The sequence below is a fragment of the Acomys minous genome, assembly GCF_964271855.1.
Source record: "Acomys minous genome assembly, chromosome: 9".
Taxonomy (NCBI): Eukaryota; Metazoa; Chordata; class Mammalia; order Rodentia; family Muridae; genus Acomys; species Acomys minous.
The window spans coordinates 87,676,660-87,691,650 of NC_140490.1; the positions used below are offsets into that span (position 1 = coordinate 87,676,660).

A 14,991-nucleotide genomic window follows, 5' to 3' on the forward strand; every position below is an offset into this window, starting at 1 on the left:
GACTTTGTCCTCTAGTTCTGTTGCCTCAAGATCAGGCCAGATCACAGATGCTAATGGTTTGGACTGGTATCCAATGACCTGCAGGAAGATCATCATAGGATAGAGAAAAAAAATGTCTTCAAGGAGGAACAACATGGCTAATATTTCACAATATCATGTTGCTACATTTGTAACTACACTTTCTAAATGCACTCAGTCAGCAAGGAGGGTTAAGAACAGAGAGAAGACTATTCCCATGTACATCCTTATAAACTGGGTCAGCTATAGATTGCATCAGTATATAACCAGGAGACCAATATGACTTGCCAAATTATTGAGAGGAATTATGAGTTATAATAAGTGATTGGCAGGGAAACATAGACTAACATCTCAAACCTGTGTCTGAGTCCTAAGACATGAGTACTGAAGATGCGTTTGGAAGGGTGATGCCAGAGATCTTCCCCAACGGTAGGATTTATACCTCGCTAGAGAAGGTGTGGCTATGGGTGCTAGATGGTACGGAAATTCACCAGAACCACTCCTCAGTCACTACTCAGAGGCTTGTAGGCAGAAAACCATGATTGGGAGTCACCACAGAAAATACTTTCCCAAAATGCAGTTCGGCTGAGGCTGGAAAACCAACTTCCAGGATGTCTGCAAGACACATCGGGAAGCCACCAGCCAGCCCTGCTACTGAAACCTGCTAAAAATTGGTGCATATGTCTGTTTTCCAAGGGCTTCTGCCAACCACTGAGTAGGGATCAGAAAAACAAAACAAAGAAACAGAAAAAAAACAACAACAACAAACAAACAAACAAAACCAGAAGCTCACCGGAACTCAGAAGAGACGCTCCACCTGTCTCAAGGCTCCATCTCTGCGTTCCACTGGTAATGTGTAACCTAAGGCTAGAGGTAAAGGAGACTTCCTGACAAAGGTCTTCTAGCACCGAGAGGTAACGAAAGGTGAAGTTGGAGCTGAGATGCAGTAATTGATAACTGATGTGTCAATTAAGTACAGTGTGATACATGACCAGTGGGTATTAGCATAGCCTCCAGAAGACTTGACTGTAGGGCTGGAGAGATGACCCAACATCTTATCTCACGACACGGAAGACCCATGGACCCTCAGGAACAAACCACTCCCAAATCACAGCAGTCCTGCAGCAGTTAAACGGCAAGAGACTGAAGTAGTCTCTTCTTATTTACTGGTCCTATATTCTTTCTACTGCTACCATCATGATTTTGGGCCCAACCAGAATTTCACGTGTGTGTGTGTGTGTGTGTGTGTGTGTGTGTGTGTGTGTGTGTGTATTGTTCTGCTATCTTTCTACCTCAGCCTTCCAAGTGACACCACAGTCAGTTGGTGGCAATGCTTATACATAAAATTCACTCTAAAAGAATGATGGTCAGAGGTGGGCTGTATGTATGTCAAGAGAAGAGCGTTAGATTCAGAAACAGTTTGGGCTTTTCATCTAGTGTTATTACTTATGCCCTGGAATTTTACTTTATCAGTAAGATTTAACTTACCCTAATAGATGTAACCGTACCCTAATAGTATTATAAAGATTACACTCAACATGCCTTTCCACTAATTCACAGATACAGGATGTCCCTACAGCCACCATGAGGCTCTTCCTGCTGCTCTCGGACCTGGTTTGGGGCCTGTCCATCATTTTGAAAGCCCAAGCTGCCACCATACTCAGAGCATCTTAGAACATTTACTGGACCAGCAATATGGTTTGAAAAGACACAACTTGGGCGTCCACTGATGGCATCAAATACAGAGAAGTTACTACCAAGACCTGGAAGTGTTTTTCAGTGTGAAGAAGTTGAAAGTTACCTTCTCTGTGATGCCACCGCACAACCCCCCAATACCTACAAAAATACTATAGATAAAAAAATTATCGCAAATATTACAAATACACTGTATATAGGACATAGCACATGGCAGATGCTCAGTGAGTCAAAGTTGTTATTAAATGGCAATTTCCATTCCCCAATCCAAAGATATTAAAGTAATGGTCTGTGTGTCATTAAAACCCTTCTGCATTTGAGGAATGCACTCAGTGTTGTCTGTTATTGAAACAGGGTTTCTCTGTGTAACAGCCCTGGCTATCCTAGAACTTTCTTTATAGACCAGGATGGCCTTGAACTCTGCCTCCCTAGTACTGGGATTAAAGGCATACATCACAACCACCCAGCTTAAAAAAATCATCTCTATTAAATGAACAATCTATAAACAGAAATAATCTCTACATGGATTGATTTTCTCTTCTCTTCCCACCATTTTATTTGGATGCTTGAAAGCAGTCTTTTTTTTTTTTTTTTTTTTTTCTGTTTTTCGAGACAGGGTTCCTCTGTGTATCCTTGGCTGTCCTAAATTTGTTTTGTAGACTAGGCTGGCCTCGAACTCACAGCAATCTGCCTTCCTCTCGAATGCTAAGATTAAAGGCGTGTGCCACCACACCTGGTTGAAAGCAGTCTTTAGACCACAATCTGCTTCCTTTCAAACTGCTGAACACAAAATGTAAAACACTGTATCTTTTTTTTTTTTTTTTTGGTTTTTCGAGACAGGGTTTCTCTGTGTAGCCTTGGCCATCCTGGACTGACTCTGTAGACCAGGCTGGCCTCAAACTCACAGCGATCCGCCTGCCAACACTGTATCTTTTTAAAGGCATACAAATAAGGTCCTGGAATACAGCACAGTCCAAGTAGAGGCATGGATCTGTTTTCAGATCTTCTGCATAGGTGATGTGAGGCTCAGAAGGTCCCCAGTAAGGGACCACAAAACATCAGGCCTCCCCACCAAAATGAAAACTATGCTTAATTCTCTATGGCTTTCACGCACATAGTTGAAGAAGAGATAAATCTGTTTTTTAGGATCCCAAGTACGGGATTGGAACGGTCTTGTGAGAGAGCAGGTGAGGTTAATCCACTAGAAGACTGACCACCTCGTGCAGGAGCTTGATTGTTGCCAGCTGAAAAGATCCCGTGACCAGACTCTGGGAGGAGATATATAAATGAGCCCAGAACTGGAGGAGGGGCTTTTTGGAGACTTGGGATAGTTTTGGCTGTTCATCTCTGCACTTCGAGACACTCCTAGAGAGAACCGCTCGAGGGAAGGCTTCGGGGCTCCAGCTCCTGCTGAGGTCCTGGGTTCTGGTTACTCTAGGTTCCAGCAGAAGAAATCCTGCAGATTGCACCAGGAGAATCGCTCCTCTGAACTGATATCCTTACGGTTCTGTTATTGTGTCCGTTAATCCTCATTTCCTATTGTTTTGGTTAGTCGGGTTATAAGTGACTTATGCTCGGTCACTAACTTGTTAATAAAATATATTGGTTAAGAAAATTGAGCCTACACATTTTTTTCTGCAGAAACTAAAAGAGAAAAGGAAGAGTTCCTACTACAGCAACCAAAGCGGAGGCAGAGAAGGCTATTTTAGACATTGGTTCCCTAAATTATTGAAGTTAGTTTCCTGCTGTCGTTTGTTAGAGCTGCCATAATAATAAAGTGCTGCACATTATGGAGCTCAAAGCAACAGGAATTTACTGTGTCAGTTTTAAAGGCCAGAAGTCCAGAAGCAGGCTTCAGGAGCGCCATGTTGCCTCTGAAAGCACTAAGGCAGAGTCTGTCCCAGGGCACTGCTGGTTTCTGCTGGTCCCTTGGTTTGTGGTCGTGCAGAATTTCAGTCTTCACGTGGTGTTCTCCCTGTACACATGTCTGTCTCCATGTGCAGACACACTGGATGAGGGGACAGTTTAGTAAATTACCTCATCTTAAATTGATTATCTTCAACCTTGTTTTCAAATGTGGCCCTTTTCACAGGGAAGGGGGCTATGGTAAGAATCTGAGGGGGACACAGTTCAGCCTGGAACTATCACTGTTTCCTTCCCCCTTTTCACTGTGCCAGACATACGGGAGCACAGGTGCCCAGCAACTCCGCCTTCCTCCACTCACTCACCTACTCAATTACCATCCAACCACACACTTGAAACATCAATAGTGGGTATTGATGACGCACAGACACACGCTGGACTCGGAGACCCTGTCCCTGAGAAGCTGCACTCTGGAGGAAAGCGGGAGACACCCTTATACCGTAAGTCTTGTTATTGAGGCCACACAGCTAGGTATTATAATACAAATGTTTCCTTAGTCTTAGGAATTATAATACAAATGTTTCCTTAGTCTTTAACAGTGTGACAAGCGAGATATCAGATGCATGATTGAAGGGCTCAGGGAGGTGCTGTGCTTACACTAGAGGTAAAGAATGTTTTTCACAAATTAGGGAGCCTTTTTTTTGGGGGGGGGGGTCCAAAAGGGTAAGATGATTATACTGAGCTGTAGATCTCAAGAAGCATTCCTCTATCAGAAGAAAAAAAAATCCAGCACAGATAAAGCGTAAGAAACAAATCATAAGCTCCACGAGGGCTGGGGGTTTGGTCGGTAGGGTTGTCTGTTTTGTTCTCTCTTTTGAACACACCTGCTGCTGAGGCAGGGAGTTATCTAAATTCAAGGCTCCCCCGGGCTACAGAATGAGCTAAAGGCTAGCCTAGACAACTCAACGATACCCTGAATGAATGAATGAATGAATGAATGAATGAATAAATAAATAAATAAATAAATAAATAAATAATCCTAAATGAACAGAAGCTCCTGGGTGATGAGGACGGGAGAATCAAGAGTTACCCTCAGTTCCAGAGCAGGCAGGCTCAAGGTAAGACAGGGTTGCCTGAGCAACCTAGAATATTGCTGGAAGGTCTGGCAAAGGTGCACACGTGGACCTGTGTTCCGGTGAAGATTCCAACTGCTTCAGTGAAACACCATGAGCAAAGTCAACTTGGGCAGGAAGGGTTTTGTTGCACTTTACAGTTAACAGTCCACCCTGGAGAGCAGTCAGGGCAGGAATTCAAAGCAGAAACCTGGGAAGAGAGCTAAAGCAGGGGCCATGGAGGCTGAAAGTCATTTACTGGTTTGTTCCCTATGGCTTGCACAGCTTGCTTTCTCATACGGCTTGCTTTCTTATACAACCTGCCCAGGACTAGCTGCTTCGCGGTGGCCACCACGCACATGGTCATTAATCAAGAAAACGCCCATAGACAACTTGGTGGAGGCCTTTACTTAGTTGAGGTTCCTCTTCTCAAAATTAACTTCAGTTGACCAACCAAACCGAACAAGATGCCTTCTAAACTACACTTCGTGTAATAGAGTAGGCTTGATAAGTTGATCGACAGTATTATAAAATACCGGGAAGAGCTGAATATCTGCTCTCGGACCTGTCTTCTCAGGAGCTCGCGCAAAGCTGCCAGAGCCAAACAAACAAACAAAAAAAGAAAGAAAGAAAAAAAAGGCTAAAGGGGATGGTTTCCGTTCCTTCTCGAGCAAGGGAACTCGGATTAACCGAGGTTTGAAACTCGGCGGTGCCTCCTCCTACAGTGCCTCTCATCCAGCTCCGCGATTAACACTCGGGGTTCACCCAACTGGCCCTAAACCTTCTTCACACCCGACAGGAAGAGTCCTGAGCGCGCTCCCGTCCCCTGACTCCCTCCGATTACACCGCGAGGGCGCACGCGCGCCGTGCCCAGCAGAGCGCGCGCCCGCGAGCTCCCCGCAGCCCCGTGCTCATCCGGGTCCCCGCGAGCCTCAGCCAATGGAGGCGGTCCCCGGCCCCGGGGAGCGGCACTCCGCCTCCTCCCCTTCCCCTCCCCGCGGCCTGTGGCCCCCCGCGAGCGTCCTGGGGCTGAGGGAGACCCGCAGAGGCTGCGAGCCGGACTCCCGCGCGAGAACGTAGGTCGTGAGCGCCCAGCGATCGCCGCGGGTCGGGAAGCACCGACGGGCGCGGCTCGAGCCGGGGTCCGAGCCAGCGTAGTAAACACACTTCAGAAACGTGAGGTGCCGGTGGTCACGTGGGGCGCCTGCCGACCAATGAGAGGCCGGGGGCGGGGCTGAGGCCGCTGACGCGGCGGAGTCACCCGGGCAGCCTCGGGACCGGTGACCGGCCCGGCGAGCGTCCAGCGGCCTGGAGCTCTAACCCGCGCTATCCGAGCTTGCTGCCCACTCCGGGGCGCACAGGCCGCGTCGCGCGGAGGCCGCGAACACCCGTGGAGGCCGTTTCGGGCGCGCCGCCGTCTCCTCGCGGGCCGCCTCGGTAGGGCGAGGTTTCCGTGACGAGCTTCCCGGGGCTGCTGCGGCCAGCTCGGGCCGTCGTGGCGGCTCGAGCCCAGCGCGCTCGCTTACGCTCCGGGGGTCGCAGGCCCTGGAAGGTATGCGTGTCCTCCGGACGCTGGGAGCGGGCTCTTAAAGGACATCGCGCGTGGACCCAGGCGCCTCGGCAGCCTCCATTCATCTGCCAGCTGCGCGCTCGCCGCCTCCGCGCCCGGCCTCGGCGTCGCCTCGTCCCGTCCCCTCTCTGCCGCCCTTTCCCGACTCCTCGCGTGCGGAGGTTCTCCTGGAAGCGCAGGTGTCGGTTATGAGCCCGGCTTGCCTCCCTTGAAGCCTCTCGGTAAAGGAAGTCGGGGTGACCCGCCGCGCCCTGGGCATGGGGGTGAACGCCGTGCACTGGTTCCGAAAGGGACTCCGGCTCCACGACAATCCCGCCCTGAAGGAGTGCATCCAGGGCGCCGACACCATCCGCTGCGTCTACATCCTCGACCCCTGGTTCGCCGGCTCTTCCAACGTGGGCATCAACAGGTGGCGGTGAGTCCGAAGCGCTTGGGAAATGGATCGCGGTAGACGCGAACCCGGTGCCGATGAGCTAGTGTCAGGGACCGAATTGCTGTCACCGTTTGAGAACTGTAAATGTGGTCGATGTTAAATAGTACAGAGTTAATACTGGCGACCTAGAACATCTTGGCCGTCACCGGGAAGTTATGGGTCTGCGTTGATGGGAACTCTTTCCCTGATCTGTGAAGAATCACTAGTAGAATTAAGCACTCCCAGACCTGAATGGCCTCGATTCCTTCGGGCTACTAAAGGGTTGTAATCTTTAATGTTGACGTGTGTGTCTAGGTAACTCATAGTGTGGAGGAAAACCATTCATTTGTTATAGTCGGCTCCAGATTTCTTCCCCCTTGAGGTTAGAGGAGGAAAAGCAAGGGAAAGAATTACCGGATTTCTCTTTGCTCCTCTCTCTCTCTCTCTCTCTCTCTCTCTCTCTCTCTCTCTCTCTCTCTCTCTCTCTCTCTCTCAACTCCTCCTTGTGGTTGACAAGATAAAGCACAGTTTTTCTTTCGAGGCAAAGTATAATCCTTCTAGGGAGTCGCCACTGGAAGAGATCCTCCGGCCGTCGTATGAGCTGTTGGGGGAGAGGGCGGGGGAGCAGAATAGATGATTGTGCGGCTGAATGAAATGAAAGCATCAGTTCAGCAGATGTATTGGTAGCTCACGCGCCAGGCGTAGCTTTGAACGTGAGGGATAGCGTGGGAACGAAAAGTCTGTCGTCTTTGGGCTTACGTCGGAGAAAGGAAAACCTAGATGTAGGCTTGTTAGGAGTTGAGAAGTGCCGCGAAGAAAAAGAGAAGGCAGCCGGGGACGGGGATGGGGCCAGAATGTAAAATAACGTCAGCTGTACGGGCATATAGCTCCCTGGAAGAGGACTGCACCTAGTAAGTGTGAGGTTCCGTACTCGGAACCATGGGGCGGGGGGGGGGGGGGGGGTGTTGGTTAATGTGAAAATTAATGGCGAAGGTGATAGCAGATTCGAAAGACTTGGTGGATTCAGCTACCTACGGGAAGAACTTTCCAGGAAAGGCTGGGTCGAGAATGTGCTTGACCTTTGGAAGGAACAGCCAACCGGGATGATGGGGAAAGTAGCAGGTGATGAAGTCAGAGTCATAACAGCGCCAGATGAGCAGAGCCCGATAATAGTTACTAAGGGCTGTGATTTTACTCGGTCAAGTGGCAGTGACTATAGGATTGCGAGTAGAGAAGTGGCGGGATCTGGCTTACGTTAGAAAACATTTCCTTTGGTTGTGGTTCTGAGAACACAGGGAATCGAGAGCATTGGAATGGACAGGAAGTGGAGAAACCACTTGGGTGGCTTTCATTTATCCAGGTGGAAGATGAGAAAATGGCTTGCACAGGATGGGCTGGCAAGTTGCCTGTGGGGTTGAGCATGGTCAAAAGGAGCTATATCACCATAGTCAAAAGGTGAAAACAACCCACGTATCCACCAGCTGATTGCTGGGCTCCGTGATGTGGTGTATCCATGTACCAGCTACTTAGCCATAAAGGAGTGAAATATTGATAAGTGCAGTAAAACGTGAACCATGAAAGCATGCTAGGTGAAGGAAACTAGTCATCAAGCTTTGTACATTGCATGGCTGTGCTTATATGAGCTGTCCACAACGACGGGCAAAGACACAGAGAGAAGTTTAGTGTCGGCTGAGTCCTGGGGAAACTAGGGGCTTGGGAAGGTACAGCTACGGGCACATAGCTTTTTGTCTGCACACCTCCATGAGTTGTCATTAAACCGCGAACTTTAAAAAGTCTACTTGCCTCTCCAAGACTCAGCCCAGATGTCACTTTTTCCTGTGGTACCTTCATTATCTGGTCTAGGATGATATAGTCTTCTGAACTCTGACACCGTTTGTTTGATATTCCTTCTTATACCTGCTTAGGATGAACTGCTCTTGTAAACGAGTGTTTGTATCATTAGCTGGCTTGGGCTACTATAACAACACCTTCGATCAAGGAAACTACAAATAATAGATGTACCTCTCAGTACTTGGGGCTAAGAAGTGCAAGATCAGAGCACCAGTGGACCTGATATCTAGCAAGGGCATTTTACGTCCTAGAGGGCGTGTTCTATATGTTCTCACATTGTGGAGGAATTGAAAAGACTCTCACAGGTCTGATCATGAGAATCGTCACACTCCTAAAGGTAGAGATCTGCTGACTTGATTGCCCCGTGACATCATCCCATTAGAGGTTAGGCTTTATTATAAGAATTTTAGAGAATGAAAATGCAGCATTCAGACCCTAGCAGATGTAGTATGTATTTATTTCTTTTGCATTTAGCAGACTGTATCTTCCTGAAGGGAAGCTAGAATTTTCATTACATCAAAATTTGATTCCCTATTTTTTTCTAGGAATTTACAGCAGTGAATCCTTACTGCCGTTGAGGATCTTCCATTCTTGTAGAAGTGTGTGTGTGTGTGTGTGTGTGTGTGTGTGTGTGTGTGTGTGTGTGTGGTGTTATTGGAGAGAAATATAAAGCAGTCTGAAAACATAAACCTAAAGGAAGTGAGGAAACAAACTGTAGGGTATTGTGGGGGAGTCTGCATTCTTTATAGCGTAATAGTCACCTGATATTTATCGGTTTATTTTTTCTTATAGATCTAGTGTTTAAAAATGAAGCAGCTACTTTATTTAAGACTTAGATAGTAAGGCAACTAAGTAAAAAAAAATAAAAAATAAAAAAAGATTTGATTTGTATTTTGCCTGCATGTATGCCTGCCCGCCAGAAGAGGGCACCAGATCTCATTATAGATGATTGTGAGCTATCATGTGGTTGCTGGGAATTGAACTCAGGACCTCTGGAAGAGCAACCAGTTCTCTTAACCTTTGAGGCATCTCTTCAGCCCAGTAATACATATATTTAAAAAAATAATTTATTTAATGTTATTTTGTGCACATTAGTGTGAGGTGTCAGATCCCTTGGAACTGGAGTTACAGCCATGTGGGTGCTGAGAATTGAAACCGGGTCCTTTGGAAGAGCAGATAGTGCTCTTAACCACTGAGCCACCGGTCCAGCCTGTAATATATATCTTAAATTTGCAACTGAGAAAACTTGTTAGCCAGGTATGATGGTACATGCCTGTAACCCAGGACTTGGGAGATAAAAGGCAGGAGACTCAGGTACTCACCCTCAGCTGCTTAGTGATTTTGAGGTCAACTTGAATTATTTTAAAGGCTAGTTCAGAAAACAAAATAAAAATTTTTTCAATGAATACATTAGTTTTATCATTTAAACTTTAACTTCATAATTGAAGCTATTACACATAAGACTTTAATTTTTCATAACTAAATCTACAAATGCACCTATATGCTTACCCATTTTTCCTTCTAGTATATGAGTTCAGTGGAAAACATAGATCATGTTTGATATATTTTTCTAGTTTGATTATTTAACTTCATACTCATATTTTTCAAATATCTACACTTAATCTGCAACTTCTATTTTTATATGTATTCCGGCAATACATAGCACATTTAAACTCTTACTTTCCAGTTGTTAGCATCCTGCTAACAAGCATCAGGGTTTCTCTTTTTTGGGTCTAGGGTTTACTAGCTGCCTTTCTGTTTTATTGCTCATCACCCAGCATGATGGTACACTTCTGTAATCCAGCATGATGGTACACTTCTGTAACCCAGCATGATGGTACACTTCTGTAACCCAGCATGATGGTACACTTCTGTAATCCAGCATGATGGTACACTTCTGTAATCCAGCATGATGGTACACTTCTGTAATCCAGCATGATGGTACACTTCTGTAACCCAGCATGATGGTACACTTCTGTAATCCAGCATGATGGTACACTTCTGTAATCCAGCATGATGGTACACTTCTGTAACCCAGCATGATGGTACACTTCTGTAATCCAGCATGATGGTACACTTCTGTAATCCAGCATGATGGTACACTTCTGTAACCCAGCATGATGGTACACTTCTGTAATCCAGCATGATGGTACACTTCTGTAATCCAGCATGATGGTACACTTCTGTAACCCAGCATGATGGTACACTTCTGTAATCCAGGACCCAGGAGGCTGAGGCAGGAAGACTGCTGAAAGTTAGAGGGCAGCCTGTACTCCACTGCAAGATGTGGTCGAAAGGAGGGAGGGAGGAAAAACAACTTCCTATAAAAATAGTAAATAATAGTAATATTAAAAGGATCACCTTTACAAAAAACATGAGGTCCAGGGTCAAGATAGTTTCATAGGTTTATTGAGTGACTTCCCAGAGAGATGTAAAGTGACATCTGCTGACTTTTCAGAGAGGGAATTGACAAAACAAGGAAAGGGTTCCGCCCAGTCCAGCCTGTTGAACCAATGGATGTGTTTACAGGAGCATGTCAACTCAGCTAGCTGTGTCAGCAGGAAGTCCCACCCCAATCACTTGTTTGCTTCTTTATATCCTTAGGAAGAGGGTGGCCATGGTAAGAGTCTCATGAACCTTGTGACCCCCTACTCTCTGTCTCTGGAGGAGTGTTAATAGCCAGATCTTGTGAGGTCTTGTGGTCTGTTCAGCTATAAAAAAGGGACAGCCAGGCCCAACCCAGAGGAAACAGCAACCCTTCAGGGTTCTGAGAACAGGTAAGTCAGTGTTCGCAGATGGTTTCTAAACACAGTAAGAATAAAAGGAACCCACATAAAGATTTGTTAAATAGAATATAGAAATACTTTTGAAGAATACCTTAGATTCATCTCAAGAATACAAGGATAATTCAGTACTGGAAATATACTCTTGTAAATTGTTGATTATTAATATAAGTAAATAGATCAAAGAAAAAAATCATTTCCAGAGATGTTGAAAACACTTAATAAAATCCAGCATGGCTTATTCATAAAACTAGTTCTGAGCCAGAAACAAAAGGATACTTGGTGATACAGAAAAGCAACTCAAAGCCTCTTGTTTGGTGGGTAATGTTACAAGCTGTCAAGCCTGGAGCAGGGTAACGGCTCTGGCCAGAGCCACACGCCAGAGACGTGTGCAACGTGAGGAGCGCAGACACGAAGGGAAAGGAGAGTTACTGCTGTCTGTGGATGAGATGGCCGTGGATGTGAATTCCCAGGGGCACACAGTAGCAGTTCAGAAGTGCGGCTGGGTACGGTGTTTCTTAATCTAAATTACAGAAAATTGGGGGTGATGTATAGTTTAGCAGTACCCATTTTAAAAGGCCTCCTTTTCTTTGTTCTCCTTGGGGTTCAGGGATCATCTCTGAAGGAGGAGTGGGAAGGTAGTCAGAGCCAAAGGTAGTAGGTGACTGCAGAAAAGCAGCATTTAGATGCAGAGACAAAAAGGTGCTGTATTCTTCGCCCAGGCTCTGTTCTCTAACAGTGCAGGGTGAGGGAGGTGTGAGGTAGTAGGCCTGCGTCAGTTGTGAGTGTTCCTCGGGGGTTCAGCAGAGCACAGCTTGAGTCTTTCCAGCAAGAAGAGTTTCGAGATGTTCCAAAGCCCCGTCACCCACTCCTGCTCACTGCCCTCCTTCTCCTTCCTCTCAGTCCAACACCTCACAAACTCCCTGCATTAATATGAGCTCTGCTGTCTTGCTGTTAGAGCTTTGTCATTTTCTCATGGTCTCAAAAGTGTCTTGGGAAAGCTAATTTCTTGCAACTTAAAATGTAAAGTCAGAAGTAAAATATTTAAACAACAATAACAAAATACTGTTGAAGTGGAGAACCTCTTTCCAATATATATCCCTGAAAACAAAAATAAAAGATTGGCAAATTAGTGTAATCATATGAAAGTTATATAAGCCAATATCAACTCACTAAAGAAAAAACTTACTGGACATCCTAAGTGACAGCAGTATATATAATAAAAGTGTGATTTTCTTAACATACAGAGGCCTCTGTGCATCAGAGAATTATTAATCATGCTGTCTCACACCTTTTGTCCATCTATTGTCTATCGATTGAATAGGCGAAGTTGGCAGCTGCTTTGGTTTGAACACATTCCCTACTGTTCATGTGTTGGATGGACATATAACCCTCAGTGTGACAAGATGCTTTAAGAGGTGGTTAGCCATGAGGGCTGTGATGCTAGAAATGGCTTCTTTTTCTTAAAGGACGTGCAAAGTGAGTGTATCAGGCTTTGTAAACCATAAGTCGGATCTCTTTTATATTTTTATGCAACTCTTTAAAAATATAAAAATGGCTTTTAGCTTATAGTCCTCACAGAAGCAAGCAATGGACTGCATGCATCCATCCTATGGACTGTGGCTTACAAATACTTCTGTAGTTTACTCCTTATGTGAGTACTTTTGGCTTTGAATGGTATTGTTCTTGTTTATCTGATTTATCTTTGGTTTTCTTTTTCCTTCGAATGCTAGTTCCTCTTCCTGGTCTTTATTTGGGGGGGGGGGTTGTCAGGAAGCAGTATTGGGGATTGAAAGCAGAGCTTCACACAAGCTAGACACATGCTGTATGGCTGAGCAACACCCCAGCTCTCATCTTAATTTTCTGAGATAGGATCTCACAAAGTTGGTGAGGTTTTCATTGACCATTGAACCTTCCTCCTTCAGCCTTCCAAGTGGCTACAGTTTTAGGCCCATGCTACCAGGTCCAGCTTGAATGACTCCTCTATATCATAGATGAATAACCTGCTTTGAGTTTTTAGCCTTTGATAGCAAAATATGATTCCCTTCACATTTATTGTTATTGCTGTCTTCAGAATTTTATTCTTGCCTCTTTTCATCCATATTTTTCTTTTTCTACTTTTATTGGCCTTTTTGGTAAAATGAAATGTTTACTTTAAATTTCTAGCAGTGTATTTGGACCTAATTTTATCTTCTATACAAGTAAGAATTAAGCAGTGTCTGTTACCTTACCCTCAATAGGATAAACAAACCTATTAACATATTTCTTTCTATCTTCTCTCTCCAAATTTTAGTTTTATATTTTATTTCTAAAATATTTTTCAGCAGTTATACTAAACTTTTATGGCCACATTACTCATGCTTGTTTGTAATTAAACTGCATTTTTAACTTTTTGATAACCACTATGTAGGTACCATTTTGATATTTTGAGCCCCAGAAATTGCCATCAATTGTTTTCCTTTTCTCTGGATTTGTTCTTATTCCCTGCATGCTGGGGCAAGGTATTTATTCATTTGTTTTGAGATACGGTCTCACTATATAGCCAAGGTGACGTTACGGCAACCCTCCTGCTCTAAATATCTGAGTCCTGGGTAATAGACACACACCACCCACTACTCTAGCTAGCCTTTGGATTTCTAAATAGTTGTAAGATTTAGATGACGTTAGAGACTTTAAATTTTTTTTTTTTAATGTATGTACTCTTTATAATAGAAGCCAAGCAAATCATAATAGTACACAGAGGCTTAAAAACTTAAATCTGTCAATCAGAAATAACATGTTAAATGGTATATAATATTTCAGATATCTCTTCGTACACATTTAAAGGTAGAAGTTTGAGAAATAAAGTTTGAATAGGAAAACAAAATATGGGCTCATATTATATAACTAATAACAAAAGGATCTAATGCCAAGCATGGTGGCGCACACCTGTAATCCAGCTCCTGGGAGTTGGAGACAATAAGATGGGGAGTTCAAGGTCATCCTTACTACATAGGGACTCTGAGTCTAGCTGAGCCACATGAGACTTTCAAAAAACAGGGGTTGCAGAAATGGCTCAGGTGTTAAAGTACTTGTTGCACAATCAGAAAGATCTGAGTTTGGATCGCCAGCCTTCATACCACTTGTGCGTGGAGGCAAGCAGACACCTAGAGATTAGCTCCACGTTCAGTGAAAAATCCTGCATTAAAAAATAAAGTGCTGGATGTGGTGGCATAGACCTTTAATCTCAGCTCCAAGAGACAGGAGCTCTGTGAGTTCATTTAGGCCCAAGGGATACATGAAAGAGAGACTCAGATCTCTGTCAAATAAATGAAGACGAGATCTAGAAGACAGCTGACCATGGACATGAACACATATAAGCATGCACACACCTGTACAGCACATGTGAACAGCCCCTTCCCAGAGAGAGAGCAGGTGGGGTCGGGGAGGGGGAAGATGTAATTGAATTGAACATGAGGAAGTAAGATACAGGAATTGCTCAATGGGATAAATGGATACAAATTTCAGAATTATTGTTTTATTGAACTATAAAATGGTGGTAGTGTGGTCAGTAATATCATCACCTTCTCAGTTGCTTAGCAGGGCAAGGTTGATTAGTAGTAGAGCCCTTGCCCGAGGTTTAATGCTCAGTGCTACCACTACAGAGAGGGGAGGGCATCCAAGTGGATATACACCATGAGCTGTACT

General features: G+C 44.9%; 1 protein-coding gene across 2 annotated transcripts in view; it reads left to right on the plus strand.

Moving 5' to 3' along the window:
• Nucleotides 1–5,693: 5,693 nt before the first annotated feature.
• CRY1 (cryptochrome circadian regulator 1) overlaps nt 5,694–14,991 on the plus strand; it is a 61,036-nt gene continuing 51,738 nt past the window's right edge. The window contains exon 1 of one of the 2 annotated variants that reach the window (XM_084794362.1): nt 5,694–6,673. In XM_084794362.1, coding sequence (XP_084650488.1) covers nt 6,516–6,673 — 158 coding nt within the window. In that variant the 5' untranslated portion in view covers nt 5,694–6,515. The remainder of the gene's footprint in view (nt 6,674–14,991) is intronic. The other variant, XM_084794361.1, reaches the window with a different exon arrangement.